Source organism: Mesoplodon densirostris, chromosome 9 (genome assembly GCF_025265405.1).
Source record: "Mesoplodon densirostris isolate mMesDen1 chromosome 9, mMesDen1 primary haplotype, whole genome shotgun sequence".
Lineage (NCBI taxonomy): Eukaryota > Metazoa > Chordata > Mammalia > Artiodactyla > Ziphiidae > Mesoplodon > Mesoplodon densirostris.
This window is the reverse complement of record NC_082669.1, coordinates 65,262,832-65,282,996: the sequence shown is the minus strand read 5'-3', so window position 1 is coordinate 65,282,996 and position 20,165 is coordinate 65,262,832. Positions and strand designations below refer to the sequence as shown.

The 20,165-nt window shown below is 43.2% G+C and overlaps 1 protein-coding gene across 3 annotated transcripts in view; it reads left to right on the top strand.

Annotated features, from left to right (window-relative positions):
• JAZF1 (JAZF zinc finger 1) overlaps window positions 1-20,165 on the top strand; it is a 350,707-nt gene that overhangs the window by 280,083 nt on the left and 50,459 nt on the right. For all 3 annotated transcript variants that reach the window (XM_060107773.1, XM_060107772.1, XM_060107771.1), the window contains exon 3: window positions 19,870-20,066. In XM_060107773.1, coding sequence (XP_059963756.1) covers window positions 19,870-20,066 — 197 coding nt within the window. The remainder of the gene's footprint in view (window positions 1-19,869; window positions 20,067-20,165) is intronic.

Sequence of the window (20,165 nt, the reverse complement as noted above, 5' to 3'; positions counted from 1 at the left end):
TGGGTGAAAACTAGTTTGCTATTTAATGACCCAAGACTGAAGTCAGGCTGAGTTAACCTGAAAGAAGGCACTCGTTAACCACAGGAAGGATGAATTTTGAGAATTGTAATTACCATAGTAAATGGAATTTGGTGGTTTATTAGAGCCCCCTTTTGAAACATAACATTATAAAGAATTCCTGCCCTCAGCAGGGCAGGAAGCTTGATATCCTCCCCTGTTTATTTTATAATTACTCAATAAAATCCAGATGAAATTAGTTGTTACCAGTAATTAATGACCAGTTTAATTAAAAAGAAGGGAGTTGAGCAGATGGTGATTATGTTTTTAATAGGGCCTGCTCGAAGGGATCATCCTGATAGTAAACTCTTAACAGAAGTTTGTAGCTAAAATGGCTGGTGGTTGCCCATCTCATTGGTTACCGAGGCTAGTGTAATTCTTTCTTTTAAGAGCTAGGGCTCATTTCTTCACCAGCTAAAATTTTTCAAGTAAATGGTGCTCCGGTTACTGCCACAGATAAAATAGTTTCCATTAGCACAAAGGGGGTTGGGATGGGGAGATTCTAAAAGGAAGATGAGCCCTGTGCATGTCTTGGGAAATCCAGAGGCCCCTTTTCTATGGGGATGTTAAACATGAGATGGAGTCAAGGTTGAACAGGTATTAAAGATGCTCAGAGAACCCTGTGTGAAAATGAAAGTTCATAGCATCCAGTCCTTTTTGAGAAGTGGCACATCTTTATGGGAAACGGAGTAAGAATGGCGAGGTCAGTGTTGGCCACACACCCCTCTTACCCTTAGCTGGTGAGCAGGATTTTCCATTTTTTGTAAGAGATGTGAGCGCTGCTTTCCTGGAAGTCATGCTTATTAACACGTGAGAGTCGGAAATGCAGTCTGCAAACAGAGGGGACACAGAATTCATACAGACATAACAGACGCTGAGGGTGCTTGCACGCAGTTCTCAATATCCAAGACCCTGGCCCAACCTTACTCGGCCTCTGCTTGAAGCCTCATCCTGCTCCTGACGTGCTCGCCACGTTCTGCTGGAGAATCACTGGCGCTGTCCCCTAGGTCCCCCCACCAGGCTGCTGGCTTCCTCCTCTCCACGTCTCCCTCAGCCCTTGTACCTCCATACATACTTGTTAAGTAGAATTACAGCACACATAGTCCTGGGCTCAGTAGCTGCTGCAAATGTTGGGAGCAATTCCCTACATTCATTCACAATTTTCCACCTTACAAGGATTTTCAGGAACATTCAACCCACATGGCAACTATGTCAGCAGACATTTTCAGCCGCATTTGTTTTAGCCCCATCCCTGCCTCTCTGCTATGTCCCCAGCCTCGTGTTTGTCCTACTTCTTCTGCCCTTCTTATCATTCTATTTTATTGTACTTTTATGGATCCCAGAGAGCCACCTTGCATTCTTCCAGATCTGGCAGAAAGAAAGAAATGAGTAGATCATACCCCCATCTTACAGATAAGAAAACCAAAACCCAGAGAGCTTAAAAATTTGATCACAGGCATGTGTTTAGCATGCAGTAGAGCTGGATGAGGGTCTTGTCTGCAGTTCCCACCGTGGTCTTTCTGCACCACAGCCCTTGCTGAGTCAGAACCTCGCCAAGAATGAATGAGAGGACTTCCCTGGTGGTGCAGTGGTTGAGAGTCCGCCTGCCAATGCAGGGGACACGGGTTCATGCCCCGGTCTGGGAAAATCCCACATGCCGCGGAGCGGCTGGGCCCGTGAGCCATGGCCGCTGAGCCTTCACGTCTGGAGCCTGTGCTCCACAACGGGAGAGGCCACGACAGTGAGAGGCCCCTGTACCAAAAAAAAAAAAAAAAAAAAGAATGAGGAAAATTAGGCTTCAGTTATAGTAAAATGAGGGCAGGTCAGAATTTAAGTGGCCAAAGTACCTCTTTGCTTGCATATAAGAGGAATGGGGCATCTGGAAGGGCTTCCATGGGTGGGCTGGAATTTCTTCTTCTGGAAATTTCAGTCAGGCAGGAGATGAAGGGGAAGGAAGGGTTTGAGCTGAGCTCTGATGCAGCCTGAAGAGGACAAGTGGTTTCCATCTTTAGAGCAGTAAATGTGCCCGCTGTCTAGCATCCTCAAAGCCCCAGGCCTGGCCCACCCAGCACTGTTCACGACGGGGTCTCCCTGTCCATGTCCCTCCTCCACCTACAGGCAGAGAGCAAGAGAAGCCAGGCCTTAGGAAAGAACATTCTCCTCCCAGTCCTACTTGCCCGAAAGGTGTGGCCTTATTCTGGTTTTTGTTTTTTCTTAACAATGCATTGTTCAGAAAATTAAAAATTAAAAAGATCAGAAAAAGTCAATTTGGTTACAAAAAAAAAAGGAAAATAATACAAGCTCTTCTGTTATGGCGTCCCTTTGGTTCCATTAGGCCTGATGAGGCACGTTCTCAAGGCCCCTCAGGAGATGAATCAAGTTTTTCAAAGGCACTGGGGTTCCATTCAGTGAATTACCCACTAAACGGCTCCCAGTTATCCTGAGAGAGATAACATCTCCTTGCAAATTCTTCATGTTCTCCCAGGGAGTGATGCACACACAGAGAAATTGTGGTTAATTGCATAAATGAGGCCGAAGTCAGCTGTATGTAAATTCAGCACTGTGGTGGCAAACATTACCTAGTATAATCAGAAGCAAGGGTGGGGAGAATGGGAGCTTCATTTTGGCATTCTCCAGTCTTTTCCCCATTTTAATAGGCAACACTGGCATTCTGTTTGCATGCTTCTTACATTTTAATCCCCAGAATTCCTCTCTCCCCAATTCTGCGTTGTGCATTTTAGGGCCACTTGCGCTGTGAGTAGTCACCAAAGCCCCATTGTAAATTATATAGAGGAAAAAGTTGGAAATCTTTTAATGGGCTTTTCAGAACTCTAAATTTCAAGGTTTGTGTTTTAATTTTAACCTTAACCTTAGCAGGCTCCTTTATCGCCTTGCTCATACCTTTCTCAATATCCCCTCTCCTTCCTCCCTCTGTGCATCACCCACCTCCATCTGCAGGGGTGGGTGGGAAATTCCCTTTTGAATTCAGTGGGTGCTCCAGACACTAGAATAAAGAGCATGAGGTAGACTGGCCCAAGATCTTTCTCACCAAAGGAAAAGAGAGTTTGGTCTCAGATCTTACCAAAGTGAAACTCCTTACTGTAAAGGCATTGTGAGCGAACTTTTCATTCCCAACGAGGAAAAGAATTAGACTTTTTCTCTGGATAACTTTGATTACACAGTAAGAAATACAGGGTCAGAAAATTCATGAAGACTTCCCCCAGGCAACTGAAAGGGGAGGTTTAAGTGAAAATCATCGTGAAGTACCCTTCGCAGCAGGGAGCTGCATCAGAGCTTTTATTCCAACAAGTTGTTGGGATCTCATTATTAAGGGAGTTTGTGGACAGTTTACAATTAAATTTGAACCACTTCCTGCACGTTGCATCAAAGCCATGGGATGCTGTGTCTTGGGCTAACATTCTTCTGCACAGAGTGTACGTGGCTCTGAGCTGGAGGGCATAAATGTCATACCTTTCAAAGGGAAGATATCTTTGCACCAAATAGTCATGTAAACAGTAAATACATGTACTTTTTTTTATTATAAAAGGTGGATCTTCAATCTTAAGCAAAATATTTGTTCCCCAAATACTTATCTAAAGTGTAAGAGGAGAAATAAATTATTAAGCCTGAAAAAAGTATAAGAACTCCATTTTTCAGTGATTTTGGGGTTTCCTTTTCCTCCTGCTGGCTAAAATGTAAGCATTCTCCACCGCCACCCCCAGTTTCTCTTCTCAACCCTTGTCCCTGCTCTCCCTCCCTGCGTGCTCTCCTGCTTTCCTCTCTGGGTGGTTGACTCCCAAGTCTAGGTTGCTTACCTGTTTGTTTATCCCCCTTGGATGTCCCACCACCATTTAAAACCCAGCATATCCAAAACTGAACTTTTATCAGCTATAACAGCACCGTCCAACAGAACTTTCTGTGATGATGGAAACATTCCATTTCCATGCTATCCAATATGGTTGCCACTAGCCACATGTGGCTATTTAGGTTTAAATTAATTAAAATTAAATAAAATCAAAAATTCAGTTCCTCAATCACACTAGCTACATTTCAAGTGCACAGTAGCCTCATAGGCTAATGGCTATTGGATTGGGCATCACAGATCTTGAGCGTTTTTGCTTATATCTTTCCTGCAGCATTTTATTAGCTGTGGGTCCTTGGGCAAACTACCTGATGTCTCTGAGACTCAATTTTGTCATCTGTAAAATGGGACTGATAATAACCCCTGATGAGGTGGTTGTGAGGATTCAGTAAGGTAATAGTTAGAAGACATGTAGCTTAGTACATACTGAAAAGGCTTTTTTTTATATATTGTAAATCCTTTTCCCTTCTCTAGTATTAACTTCCAGATATCCATCTGAAGCTTAGATGATGTAAACTCACCAGAGCCATTATGGTTCAGTTTGCACTTTGTAGGAACACCTAAAAGCACTCTGGGTTTGGGCTTCCCTGGTGGCGCAGTGGTTGAGAGTCCGCCTGCCAATGCAGGGGACACGGGTTCGTGCCCCGGTCCGGGAGGATCCCACATGCCGCGGAGCGGCTGGGCCCGTGAGCCATGGCCGCTGAGCCTGCGTGTCCAGAGACTGTGCTCCGCAACGGGAGAGGCCACAGCAGTGAGAGGCCCGTGTACCAAAAAAAAAAAAAAGCACTCTGGGTTTAAGCTGTAGACCTTTGGGGTTTGGTTATTGGAAAGGTTCTGAGCGATTCTCTGCAGGCAGGTTAATACAAGAGGGCTGTGCAGGATCTAACAAGATTCTCCTAGGTTGCTGGGAAGTATTCAGTATTTTAGTTAGGACATTAGCCTTGTTTCCCAGGGCATAACGGCAGTAGAAGAATCCCCAAGAGACTAGCATGTGTAGGAATGTTTAGAGAGAACCCGTTTGCTTCGGTGAACACCAGAGGGGTGGTGGGCAGTTCAGTTTGTGAGTGTGAACCTGACGAACGACTCCCTGGGCATAAGAAATGGCCAGGGCATTGGGTGCAGAGGTGTCCAGGGCCTTCTAGGAGAGCAGGGCCTCAGTCCTTACACAGGAAGCCCTCTGCCGTGGACCAGTCCTGCACACTCACCAAGCAACAAGTTTAAAAGGGGGGTTGTGTGGTTTATATCCTGGCTGCAGTCCATTAAAGCTTTAATTACATTAATTAGGGATTTGGAATAAACAGGTTGGTCAGCCTGAAATGGAGGCCTGTGCTCTCTGTGAAGAAAAGCTTTGCTAAATAAACCAGCAGGATAAACAGGATTTGGGGGGCACATGTATTTCTGGGAACCAGCTGATGCTAAGGATTAGTGCACGCTTTTGGCATGCAAATAAAGACTGCTCATTGTAAATCCACTTGAAGGTCTGGAAACCCCTCCAAGAAACACTTCATTAGCAGTTAAATACAGAAACATTCTTGAAAATTTTAAACATGTACCCACACACATACCCTGAATTTTTTGTTTTTTCGAAATAACCTGTAAAGTCCCTGTTTGGGATGGAACATGTTGGGGAAAGGTGATTAGGGGATCTTGTAAAATACAAATTAATTTTGAAGCAGTACTGACTAGTAATTTTGTATTATTCTCTTTTCCCCTCAAATTTAAAGGACCCCAGCAGTACCATTATGCTATTCAAAGCAGTGCACCATTCAACACTATAATGGGTCCCCCATAGCTGAGAGTTGGGAGCCATTGGCTCAGACCTTCCATATTAATAAACCTTTGGTGTGTCATTCAACAGTATATACTCTGGATAATAGTGCTCAGATTTTGCAGACACTATAGTTTAGCTGTGTCTATGTCAGAGGGAGACCCTGCAGTTATGCCACTAACCATTTACTCAGTTCTGAATCTTCATTAGGTATTTCCCAGGGACTATGTTGAAATTTTTTTTCTCTCTCTTCTCTCTTGCCATCTCCCTTATTCTTCTGCCATTTATTTTATCCCTATATATTTTTCAAGTGATCAGATGAACACAGGATAAGAAATATGTGAAGAATAATAATCATGGCCTAAAAAGGAAAGAGGGGAGAAAGTTTAACCAAGATGCAAAATGTTGGTAACATGGCAGTTCATCACACTAACCTCTGTAATTTTGTGTGTTTTTGAAATTATCTCTAATAAAAAATTTAAATAATCACCGTCCTCAACCCCTTCATCCTCTTCACCCCCAGCATTTACTCACAGTTTATAGCTTGTCAAGTATCTTTAGCATTCACAAACTCCTTGGGTTAAGTCAAGCAGGAAGAAGACACATGGACGTTCATACCCCTTTGATTTTTAAAAAAATGATTATTCAGTCCTCAAATGTGTGTGTACTTATCTGAAGAATTCAATACCTAAACGCATTTATCAGGTGCAAACCTCCTGGAACACAGGGAACACCAAACACTTTAGTCCAGAAGCAGCTTAACTGAACTCTTGCAACAAAAAGAAAGAAAAATCACTTGGAAAAATAATCAGCTTCCAAGGCCCATGAAACTTGAGGTCTGTAAGCTTGTGATGCCCATAGGCATATACTTTGTAAAGGCACAACCCATGTATAGAGCTGACTTTGCCCCCCAAAATAGTTTCACTGCCTAAGTGGATTAATCCATTTAAGAAGAAAATGCTGGGCTTCCACTGGTGGCGCAGTGGTTGAGAGTCCGCCTGCCGATGCAGGGGACATGGGTTCGTGCCCCGGTCCGGGAGGATCCCACGTGCCGCGGAGCGGCTGGGCCCGTGAGCCATGGCCGCTGAGCGTGCACGTCCGGAGCCTGTGCTCCGCAATGGCAGAGGCCACAACAGTGAGAGGCCCGCGTACCGCAGAAAAAAGAAAGAAAGAAAGAAAGAAAATGCTGCTGTCTCCACCCTGTTCCTGAACAATGCTCTTCTGACTGCTACTCTGTATATAAGTGAGTCACATATACACAAAAATAAGTTTGAATGAGGAGCTGGCCCTGTAATTGTATTCATGAATGCATGCAGTTATCTGAATGTGTGCTAAATATCCTTGCCTCTTGGGGACAGTTCTCATCTTGGACAAAGTCAACTTTCTCTCTCAGCTATTAAGTGTATTGTCTGCCATTGTTGCTCCCTGATTCTCTGAGGATGGATAATGCATGTACCAACTGAGTTAGAATATGCCTCGGGTGGGATATTAGTTGAAATATTAGTGGAAATATCAGCGGATATTGGGGGAAATGTGTAAGTCAGAGATGGCACAAACTTTCAACTTATGCGTCACCTTAATCAGTGGATAGTGGCAACCTAGGGCTGGTGAAAAGGAAGATTCTAAGGCTGAATCCATAAGCAGCACAGGGGAAAGGGCTGGGATGGAGTTGCAATGGCTCTCATGGGCTGAGTGGATTATACGTGGCACTGGAGACACTGTGCATGCCATCCCTGGCATAAACAAACCCTACCTGTGTGAGATCTCCTCTGACATTGAGAGTCCTCTTCCATCTCGCATGCTTCCTCTCCTCTTTCTCAGCCCAAAGTTTCCTTAGCCAGAGTCCTCCAGTTCACCCCATCCCCTGGTTCTAGATTCACTCCAAGTCACTTGTCTTAACTAACTGTTGACTGTCACCCAGCCCACTTGGTCAGAAGAGCCGACCTAAGTGGATTGGTCATGGCAGCAATCAGAGAAGTGCTTTTCTTTGGAAACAGAGACTTTTCACCCCAGACTTAGATTTCTGTCTAAGTCCATCTTAGGTAGACTGGACTGCATAGGTTCCCCGCACAAATGACCTCTTACATAAGAATTATCCAGTCAGATGGCTGTTACATTTTTGACATAATTCCTGGGTGAGAGTCAGGGGCCTAGGGCCAACACCCATGGAAATAACAAGAGTCTGAGCAGCCTCCTGACATATGTGCAGTATTATGCTGAGCCAAGTGCTCTTCATGCTTTTATCTAGCGAGATCTTGACAATAACCCCCATGAGGTAGGTGTTAGGGTTACCTCTGTTTTATAAATGAGGATCCCAAGACAAGAGAGGGTAAATAATTTGCCTAAACTTGAATACCTAAATCAGGAGTTTGCTCCCAGAAGCTAGACTTTCAACCAAGCTGTGTTCACAGCTGTTAATGATACTGGAACTAAAACTCCGGAGACCTAAATCCAATTTTTTTTCTTTAGTTTTTAAACTTTTCCCAGCTTATGAGGAGAGTTATGCATCATCTCATTAGCAGTTTACATGGAAACCTCAAATAACTCATTTAATTTACTTCCAGAGGAGGCAAAACAAGGAAACTCAAAAGCTATTTGTAGTTTTGTACCACAAAACCTCATAAAATACAGCTTCTTTGTTTTGTTCATTGGTTTTTACATGGATGTCAAATTAGCAATGAAAACCATGTGTAAGAAATAGCCATAGTTATTTCCAATTCGATGAAAGTAGAAAAGGAATGGAAGGGATGATAGAGAGTTGCCAACGGAGGGATAGTCCAGTTGGCCGTCAAACCAGAGATTTGTGGGCTTCGTTTTCAGAAGTGGTTTTTATTCTTGGCATTGACGATGAAAGAGACCACGGTTTACTGTATTCGGGCTAAAGTAAATCAAAATTAATTGCTTCACTGATAATTTACGCTGACCTGTGGCTTTAAGTAGTGATTCCTGGAACCTGAACCAGAGATTTCATTAAGGAAGATTAACTATATTATTCCTTCGTTGTGAGAAAATACCCAGTATTTATTGGGAATATACAAAATAATGGTATTCAGGGATGGGATTTTGTTCATTACTGCAGTTACTTAGCCTCCATGCATGAATTTCATTTGAGTGCTAAAATTCCGGGAAAGAGATTATCGTTTTTAAAAAAAAGTAATTCTTAAGTACTCTTCACAGACAGCTACTAGTCTTTGAATGATGCTGTTCATAAGGGTGTTTCTGTTGGTCTGCAGTCTCCAAGTTGCCTAGGGTGTGTGGGGCCCAGGAACAGGGTCATCCAGCACCCACCGCCCCTGTGTGTTCTTTCTCCAAGCTCTGGGAAAGGAGAGGCCCCTGGGTTTGGGTGCTCATGTATTTGGCTTCTTTCAGTTTGCAGCATATTGCAAGTGATTCCTCCTAAATTTAATAGTTCCATTTTAGTCAACATTCCCTGAAACCGGATTTTTAGCAATGGCCATGATAGAAAATAAAGTTGGATATTTTTAATAACTTGTATCTAGAGAATAATTATAAGCAACATATTATTATAAACAGTATATTACAATGTACATATGATGTGATTACAAAATAATAAAATTAAATTTTATCTTGTAGCTTCTCTGCATCTCAAAAAAATTTAAGTACATTTATTCTTCCCTTGTTCTATTGTTATCATAATCTCAGAATAAAGGACAGTCTTTCTCATGAAAGGATTATTTTATTCCAAGATTATGTCCTTTCTATATTTTATGTTACAATGGCTTTTTCTTTTTAATGAGAGGCTGGTGATGGTAGATGGTAGTTAGATAAGGTGTACCACTTGGCAATAGAAATGGGCAACCGAGTGTTAGTTATTAAATAAGTTTATTTATTTATTTACTTATTTTTGGCTGAGTTGGGTCGTTGCTGCGCACGGGCTTTCTGTAGTTGTGGTGAGCGGGGGCTACTCTTCATTGCGGTGCACGGGCTTCTCATTGTGGTGGCTTCTCTTGTTGCAGAGCTCGGGCTCGGTAGTTGTGGCGCATGGGCTTAGTTGCTCCACAGCATGTGGGATCTTCCCAGCCCAGGCCTCGACCCGTGTCCCCTGCATTGGCAGGCGGATTCTTAACCACTGCGCCACCAGGGAGGTCCCTAAATAAATATTTTTTAAAGTTTTAGAATACTCAAGCTATACTATAGCTGCCCTTAAAAAAAAAAAAAGAAAGAAATATAGTTGTCCAGAGAGTAGTTAAAAGGAAGATCACCTCTTCTCTTTTTTTCTTATGTCCTTCTCTTTTGTCCTCTCCCTGTCCCCCAAAATTAAGGTGAACTCTTAATAAACTAGCTGCAATGTCTGATATGAAATTGGCTTGCCCTGGTGTTAATTTATTTTGTGCAAATTAGACTGGAACTACTCCTCAAAGTCCAGGAACTATATCCTCCTGTATATATCACATGTAAACTTAGTAAATAAAAGGGAGGAAGAAAAAAGGTGTCTAACTAATGCAATAAATCTGTTGGTTTTGGTTTGGTACCCAAGAACAAAATCTGATTCATTGGTGGTGCTTCACAAATTATGCCCACAACCCATGTGAATATCAGATGAAAATCTCAAACACACAAACCCCTCACAAGTTAAGTGCCAAACTGATCTGATCAGATGGTGTGGGTTTTTTCCTGGTGCTTCTTTTAGTTTTATTATTTTGCATTAAATTTTTAACAGCAGCATATTAAAAGAGGCTCTGAGTTTTGGTGACACTGCAAAAAATTTTATGAAGCTGCAAAATCCACCCCATAGGCCTCAGATTGTGAAGGCAAAAATAGCTCTGGGATGAGAAATGAAACATATGATTGTTCAAAACATTACTAGAAACTTTCTGAAATTAGTATTACTTGGGAGTCCAAATTGTCTTTTGTCTTTGAAAAGAAGAGCATTCATTAAGTTCCCTGATCACCAGGAAAGGCCCTTCTCTTAATGAAGGGGCGCAGACAGGCAGTCACTCCACTTGCTGCCAGCAGGTCATGTTTCACTGGCCAGCTGTTCTAACCAAACATCCCTCAACCTCACTGTGGCTTTACATTGCTAAAATGAGAGGAGCCACCCCATGAATTTATTAGCAGATGCGTGTTCTGAAAGCCGTCATTACTCTGAGACCTAGAACAGCCAGATCCTCTGACATGTGGACCACACATGATCACATGCTGAAATGTGCCATTATTCCTATAGCCTCTATTCGAATGTCTTACGGATCATTCTGCTTCCTTACTGGCTTTCCGTCCATCCTTATCCTGGACTGCGCGTTGTAGTAGTTGGAGAAAAGGAAAATCCCTAAGGTACTCTCCACTGGGAAGATCGATTGTTGTCCTTGTCAGGTCAGAGATCCCACTGTCCAGAGCGATGAGTTAGCAGATTTGCGAGTGCTTAGAATTGTGGTCTATCTGCCAGCTCCTAGCAGCTTTCCTCAAAAGCTTTCTTGGCTTCACAAACTGGTTTTCACCAAAACATGGCAATGCCCAAAGGGCCATTGAAAAGGCAGATCAAAGCTTTTGAGCTTCAAATGAAGTAGTTGGATGTGGTACTTTGTACAGAGGTCTGGCTGTGGACCACATCTGAGCCTTGTGCGACTTTATGAATCTCCCAAGTAGAGGGCAGCCTATAACTGCATTGAAAAACATCTTCCCATCAAGTAGCTGTGCTCCTGTTGCCTGTCCTGCTAGAAAGGCCTTCTACAATTGGCTTCTTCTCAAGAAATCAAGGCAGAGAAGTAAAGAAGAGGAGGTGTGTGGGTTTATAGATGCTCCACCTCCCAGCATGTTATCCTTAAGGAGAGGAACCATCTGTTTGTATTCCAGCTACTGTAACTACCTTTTTCAAATTTGCCTATGATTGAAGCAGTAATTTAATCAATCAATGCATGCAAAATCAGTGAAGGTGGCTTGTTGCTTTCAGAATCAGCAGAACTCATGATGGCAATACTTATCCTAATATTCAGTAGTTTAGCTCAGAAGTAACCAAACTGCTGGCGTTAAGCATCAGAATGAAAGATTTGTGAGTTAGGATTTCCAGAACAAGAGTTGTTCACATGATATTTGTCAAACACCGAGTGCCAGGCCCTATTCCAAGTGCTTTACATGTATTAATTCACTTCATCTTCACAACTCTGTAAGATAGCCCTTATTATTTTCACCATTTATAGGTTAGAAAACTGAGGCACAGAGAGGTTAGGTAATGTGCCCAAGGTCACACAGCTGGAGAATATAGAGGAGAAATTAGCATCTAAACAGTCTGCCTACAAAGCCCACCTCTTAACTGCTACACTAATATTTTCAAACTGCAGGCCGTGACCTATTAGTAGGTCAAGAAATTAGTGTGGGGGTCATGATGAGGATATTTTGTTAAAATCAAATAGAATAGAAAAATATCAGAGTATATCACAGGTAGTAAGGATTGTTTCAAGAAATTTTTATTTCAGATGTTTACATAAAAATTCTTTGTCTTTGCACCCAGATATGTTTCACACGTCATAGTTCTTCTGATTTCAGAAAGACAATATGGTGCAAATACTGCCTATTACATAACTCTCCCTACAGGGTCCAGGACAGCCCCCTGTAATCAAACAGACTGATGTTTGTGCAGTAAAGCATATAAATATTCACACTAAATACAATAAATAAAGTGTGTAGGGCCTCCCTGGTGGCGCAAGTGGTTGAGAGTCCGCCTGCTGATGCAGGGGATACGGGTTCGTGCCCCGGTCTGGGAGGATCCCATATGCCGCGGAGCGGCTGGGCCCGTGAGCCATGGCCGCTGGGCCTGCGCGTCCGGAGCCTGCGCGTCCGGAGCCTGTGCTCCGCAACGGGGGAGGCCACAACAGTGAGAGGCCCGCATACCGCAAAAAAAAAAAAAAAAAAAAAAAAAAGTGTGTAAATAGCCTTTAAGTAGTTCACGGCAGGGTTGGTCCCCCCGTGAGTTTTGCTGTCAAACATAAGAAACTTTCCAATTTTCAGAGCTCTAGAGATTTCAGAATTGCAGATTGCGGACCTAATTATACATATGTGTGTACAGGCTTTCTTATAATGGATTGAGGTCAAAAAAGTTTGGGAAACCTGGCCTGCGGGAATCATTGACTGTTGGAGCTGGGAAGGAACATAGGGGTGATATATTTCTTATACCCATAAAACCAAAACTCCTCAGTTTTAACAAGTAGAAAAACCAGGGCCAGACCGGGGGTTGGGGGGAACATTGGGATTTCCAGAGGCCACACGCTTCTCCCCAAAATGAGCCTCCTGACACACAGCTCCGGCCTCTGGACTACACGGCCTCTTCAGAGTCTTATAATAACAACCAAACCACACCATGCATCTCAGAGTTTGGATTCTTGTCAGGTTTTTCTGAGAGAGGCTCGAGTTTCTAGTGGTCACTTCCATCGCTGGGTTCTCCAGAGTGGGCGGAAGCCAAGTGGTTTTGCCCCAGCGGGACACTTGGGCTCAGGTGTTTGGCCGGAGAGTGAGGTGCAGGGCGGGCTCTGCCCGGGCTCCAGCCAACTCTGTAAATTTCCTGAGTTTGTGGTTGAAAGTGGTCTCCATGGACCAGCAATTTGACATTTTCCCCCTGCGGTGTTATAGTCATGTTTCCATGTTTAATATGTCAGACTGAATGAACATTGTGGTCTAAGGACTTAAAAGATTTATAATGGAGTCTTGAAAATTTACTTAAGGAATATGTACTTCCCCAAGCAATAACAAATATTACTGCAAATGACCATATTAAATTAAAGTAACTTGGGCACTGCTGATTTGTAGGAAAGTTAAAATTAATCTTATGGCAGTTTCAGTTTCAAAATGAAAACATGACTTTGCCTGACCACAGATTTGCAGGCTGGTAGTCAACAGTGAATGAACCCTCAAGTGACTATTTTTTTATTTTAAGAAATATCCAGTTCACTCTATGTGTAGAAAAGCAATACTAGAAGGAAAATACGCTGAAAAATCAACCATAGTTGTATCTGCAAACTTCAAAGGTTCTGGTAAAAACTTTTTTCATAAGCTGAGTGGTGAGTACGTGGATTGTCTTTTTATTCCTCTTTAAACTGTGCTTGTAAATACGTACCCTCAGTTGGGTGTGTATTACCGAATTTTTTTAAATGTTTTTAAGCACAAGTGACAAATCCATAAAAAATTTTCTATAAGTGTTCTTTAATGAGAAGTCTTACTTTTATACTTTTAAAAAGGAAATGAAGGCTTCCTTATCCATCCCTCATCCCTTCCCTGATTAGCTCCTTTAGTGAATAGGCAAGGAGCCTGGTTCAAATGCTTTCTTTCCATATTAAAAAAATAATAATAATAACTACAGGTATACTGGTAAATGTTTAACGGCTGATTGTTGGGGTGGGGAGAAAACCCTGATTTGTAATATTTGCCAATTTCCATGGTTTAAATACTCCCATCATGGCCAATTTCAAGCAACCAACATTACATTGCTGAACAGAGTTGGGAAGAAATGTGCAGTAGCATACAGCATCATATAGTATTCTACCAAACAGATATGACATTATTAATGTAAATAACCTAAATAGCATAGATAATAGTAAAATGAAAGAAAATGATAAGAACTGGTAAACCTTGTATATTGTTACCTTTATTTTTAATATGCTTGTTTTAAGTTCACATAATTTATTTTTTATTTATTTTTTAATTTTTATTTTATATTGGAATTTAGTTGATTAACAATGTTGTGTTAGTTTCAGGTGTACAGCAGGGTGATTCAGTTTTACATATACATGTATCCTTTTTCAAGTCCTTTTTCCATTTAGGTTATTACAAAGTATTGAGCAGAGTTCCCTGTGCTATACAGTAGGTTCTTGTTGGTTATTTTATTTTTTAAGCTTTTTATTTTACATTGGAGTATAGCCAATTAACAATATTGTGATAGTTTCAGGTGCACAACAAAGTGACTCAGCCATACATATACACGTATCCATTCTCCCCCAAACTCCCCTTCCATCCAGGCTGCCACATAGCATTGAGCAGAGTTCGCTGTGCTATGCAGTAGGTCCTTGTTGTTTATCCATTTTATTTTTATTTTTATTTTTTTTTTTGCTGTACGCGGGCCTCTCACTGCTGTGGCCTCTCCCGTTGCGGAGCACAGGCTCCGGACACACAGGCTCCACGGCCATGGCTCGCGGGCCCAGCCGCTCCGCGGCATGTGGGATCTTCCGGGATCGGGGCACGAACCCGTGTCCCCTGCATCGGCAGGCGGACTCTCAACCACTGCGCCACCAGGGAAGCCCTATCCATTTTAAATATAACTGTGTACATGTGGATCCCAAACTCCCTAACTATCCCTTCCCCCCACCCTTCCCCCCTGGTAACCATAAGTTCATTCTCTAAGTCTGTGAGTCTGTTTCTGTTTTGTAAATAAGTTCATTTGTATCATTTCTTTTTAGATTCCGCCTATAAGGGATATCATACGATTGTTATCTATTTTAAATATAGCAGTGTGTACGTGTCAATCCCAAACTCCCAATCACATAATTTTAATTTTTAATAATGGGTATGTTTAACAACTGGCCTAAATCCCTAAACATTTAATGATCAGCTCTCACAAGCCAGCAGAAGCCCGCACCAGCACACGAGTACCCAGAACAGTTGCCATTGCAAAGCAGAAAGAATTCAGGGACGTGGGCACAGCGAGTCTTCCCTGTATCACAGCCCAGTGAGGCTACAAATCCAGAGCCCCCAGGAGCCAAGGGACCTCACATAGCAGAACTGGCAGACCCTGGGAGGATGAAGGCCCCTGCTCTTCCAGTTGCCCCACTTCCAACGTGTAAACCCCCGAGGGGTTTCCTCTGCATTTCCTCAGGCCCTAAGCTTCAGCTCCTTAACCCCTTTCAACTTAACCATGACTCTCTAGCAAACACAAGAAAGCTCAGGGTTCTTTGCTGTGCCAGTGGCAACCTGGCAGAGCAGGAGCGTTCGACAGGGTCCCAAGGCTGACTTCTCAGATGCCAGCTCTGCCACCAGCCAGCAAAGTGACCTTGAACAGCCCCCTTCACCTCATTTCCCAGTTACTGTGAAAAATGAGGGGGTTGGACTAGGTGACCTGTCTCATCCAGGTTCCTCGCTGCTCTAAAACCGCATGTTGGCTGCGATTACTGAGGGCTTCAGAGAAGATCACCAGTCATGTCAAAATCCATTGAGAAAAACTCATCAGACCACAGAGTGGTGTGGCTTCCCAAGCCTGAACTCCCTCTCATCTGGGAATACAGGGGAAACATTTCTAATCCTGATGAAGGAACGATCTGGGCTCTGGTCCTTCAAGGATATGTCGAAGTGCAGCTGCCCTTGAAGGTGGAAAATGCTCAGAGCCAACTTAAGTCCAGTTCTTGGATGCAGTCACAGCCTTTATTTATTCTGCCTCATCAGGCTCTTTATAAACTTGTCTCCCCAGGTGATTCTTTGCCATTGGGAATCCACCCATCTTTTGACAAACTGTATTGATGGAACATGGCTTGAAAACTTTAAGGTTTAAACAAGTCTCCAAAAAATAGGTAAAGTCATGGGTGATAAGTGAAAGAGGAACACTGCAACACTGCCAAGGGAGAAACTGGTGAATTTTATCCAGTGCTCCAAGGGCGTTTTTATGCCCATGCGTGTGTGTGTTGTCACCAGGAATAAATTCTGCAGCTGTGTATCTTGGTATGGCAAGCTTGCCTTGATTCATGGGTATAGCTGCAAGTTCATAATCACCAATCCAAGGGAGAAGGAGGGAGAGTGGAGGGAGAGAAGGGTTGGCAGAAGTGTTTTATGAGTTTCATGTTTAATGCTTTTAACATGGTGCCTCGTTCTTGCTTCTAGAAACCACTTAGCAGATACAAGCCAAAAATAGATGGCTGTCCATAGCCAACCAAATCCATGAGGGGGTGAAGGTGAGGGATATGTGTGTGCACATTGTCGTGGTTGTTTATAGTTGTTTTTATCTCTGAGCTGTAGGAGAGTATTTATTTGACAATAAAAACTCTGAGCTGTGATACTTTTATACTTTTTAACCAGAGTAAGAGAAGACACTGCAAAGCCTGCAAAGCTCACTAGCTCGCCTGCTCGCTCGCTCTCTCTGGCAAGAGTTTCTTTCTGACACTCTCTGTGCATTCTCTGGGCTGATTCCTGGTCAGCTATTCCACATCCCATCCTACTATACATGAGGCATGAACCAGGTGCTTTCAGAGCCATAGACACGCAATGCATCCTCAAGAAACTTGGAGTAAGGTAGATGGAATATACAGAGAAGAGCACATTTATGAAGCTTTCTGTAATCCTAACAGCCACCTCCTACATGACAGGCACTGCTGCCTCGTTCAACCTTCACAACAGTCCTCTGGAATCAGCACTATTACTGCCTTGTCCACCAGCAGGTGACCTTCCTCCACCGTGAATATTCAGACTCACAAGATGACCAGAGGCCGCCATGGGCGCTGGGTCTTTTCAGAGAGATAAAAGGCAGAGCCACAGCCTGCCAGCAGGGCCACGTCACACCTTCTGTGAAGTTCTTACTGGTACATGTGGCAGTCTATCCAGATGCAGATAGAAGATGCCCCTCGGGCAAAGGTGGGAGCTGCCCTGGAATCAAAGCTCTTATAACACTCCCTGGGCACGCTCCCCAGTTCTCTTCAAGGGACATGTTCACGGGCAAGATCACGGTGCTCAGGAAGCCCAGAGCTCTGGCTTCCTAACAGGTGTGGACAGATGGTTTCTAGCTCCTCCCACTCCAGATGTCATTTACCAGTTGGGGGTCAGTCTTAATATAAGCAGTGTTGCCCAGTAGCATATTTGACTTACCGTCTTGGCAGGTTACCAGAGTTAACCAAAGATCGAAGTCTCTTATAGAAAGGGAAAAGAGGTATGTTAACCCTTTATCTACAATTATTAGTCCCATTTTTCAGAGAATAAAGCTGAGGCTTAGAGAGGTTCATCAACTTGCCTCGAGTCACATAGTAAGTCACACAGCCGGCATTTGAACCCTGGCCTGCCTGACTCCAAGTCCCATGCTGTTAACTAAGATGCAAGATGTAAATTTTTCATTCCACTCCATAGCATATCTGTGTTTATTTTCCTATTTAAAAAACTAACTTAGGGCTTCCCTGGTGGTGCAGTGGTTAAGAATCCGCCTGCCAATGCAGGGGACACGGGTTCGAGCCCTGGTCCAGGAAGATCCCACATGCCATGGAGCAACTAAGCCCGTGCGCCGCAACTACTGAGCCTCCGAGCCACAACTACTGAAACCCATGCTCCGCAACAAGAGAAGCCACCACAGTGACAAGACCACGCACCACAACGAAGAGTAGCCCCCGCTCACTGCAACTAGAGAAAGCCCGCACGCAGCAACAAAGACCCAACACAGCCAAAAATAAATAAATTAATTAAATAAATTAAAAAAAAAACAAAAACCTAACTTGAATGACCTACACTGAGAGCCTTGGTCTTCCTGGAAGAAGCAATATGTTTAGCCTGTGGTTTCACCCACTCCCTGGTGCACTGCATACCCCAGTTGAAGAAGCTCAGCACTATGCCAGTTAGCAGTTGTACTTAGAATAATAAACGAAAGCACCAGTTCCTGCTTTTCTCTATAATCCAGATTTTGAGTAGAGGTTTATGAGGAGGGAGAAAAGAAGTTTTAAGAGCAATAGAACCAACTTTACATCTGAAAATAAATGAGTACGTGGCTGCCGGGTGCAAACAATTCTGTTTTACATTGTCATTCCTTTCTTCTTTTTAAATCATCACCATCTTGTAGCACAAAACCTAAGAGCTCAAGGCAAAACTCGTAGCTTTATTACAGTTTGGTTCAACGTAATAAAATCCAGTTTATGCATATAGGTTATATTGCAAAAGCCCTTTAAGAAATGTGCCATCCATGTTCCAAGTGTAAAAGTAGACATTTTAAGACACTGTAACTCTATTGTAACATTTTTTCATTGGGTGTTTGAGCAACTCAAAGCTTTTACCAGGCATGAGAACTATCTGTTGACTTAACAAAATGCCACAGTGTAATGAAGACAAATATGAAGGAATTTTGTAGGCAGAATGTGAAATGGCTTGGGGTAAAATACCATGTTTAAGTGCAATGGAATTAGTTTACGATGAATTGTATTAAAATAGTCAAAACACAGTTGGTGAGAGGGTGGGGTACGGAGGGGAGTTGAGAGGTATGGTTATGGTCTGGTTCTTCGCTTAGGCAGTGGGCACAAGTGTATGTTTTTTTCACCTAAACATTTTCATATACTCTATTCACTAGGCTTTTCATCGCAGTTTTCAAAAATGCAGTTGACATTTGCTCTTTAGGTAGGAGATACCATTTCATAGATTGTTTTGAATCTCTTATTACATGAGTTTATGAAATGCTAGATTAAACAGTGAGAACAAAGTTTGAATATAACTAACATAAGAGAAGTGTTGAAAGAATAACTTTGAAGTTTCCGAAGTGAAACTATCAAGAAAAGTCACCTTTCCCTTTATGAGTAATAAGATCACAACATAAACAGATCTTTCTCCGTGATCTTCCTCCTGGTACAGTGCTCGTACCCTCTTATTGAATCTGCTTGGGCAGGTTTGTTCAGTCATTTGATAAATGTTTGCTAAGATGGGCCTGGCAGCGTGCTAGCAACGATTATAGGGACTCGGGTCCTTTCTTTTCAGCTAATGGCTGGGGAGACAAGACCTTCAATCAGCCAAGAAAGTGTTAAAAACCCAAATAATGATAGGAGAGTCCAGAGTACAAAAAAGAATCAAAGTTTTCGTGAAGCCATATATGTTCAGTGGCACAAACAATAAATACTACCAACCTACAGATGAAGGAAATCCTCTGTAGCTGGGGGTGGAACTTTGAGAGCAGGTGTACTTTCTGAGGGTTGAGAGGACCTTCCCAGAGAGGCAGTCTTGTAACTGAAGGCACTGTCGTGAGTACAGAGTCTATGTGTATCCATTTCCTGCACAGAGGGTTTGCCCAGGGAAGAGAGGATCCTGACTTTGGGGAACTTTAAAACAAGGAGCTAGAAGATAATTTCATCATGTAGGAAAAGGGCAACTGTTGTGAGTTTTTGGAATTGGGACCTGTGAATAAGCCCCTTTCCCAAGGTGGAGTACCTGTCAAACTTGAGTTCACTGTCATAATCCTCCTGCTCAGTATATGGTCCTGGTTACTCATAAATGGTCCCTTCCACTGTTGCTGCAGATTCATGACAGACGCTGCCCGCCGAGAGCAGGAGTCCCTAAAGAAGAAGATTCAGCCGAAGCTCTCGCTGACCTTGTCCAGCTCCGTGTCTCGAGGGAATGTGTCCACGCCGCCTCGCCACAGCAGCGGAAGCCTTACTCCTCCTGTGACTCCGCCCATCACCCCCTCCTCTTCATTCCGCAGCAGCACTCCAACCGGTGAGTGGCTTGGCCCATGGGGAGTGTGTGTGTGTGTGTGTGTGTGGTGTGCTGGGGGCCGGGGACAGATCATGATTCAGACCCACCTCTTCTTTGACC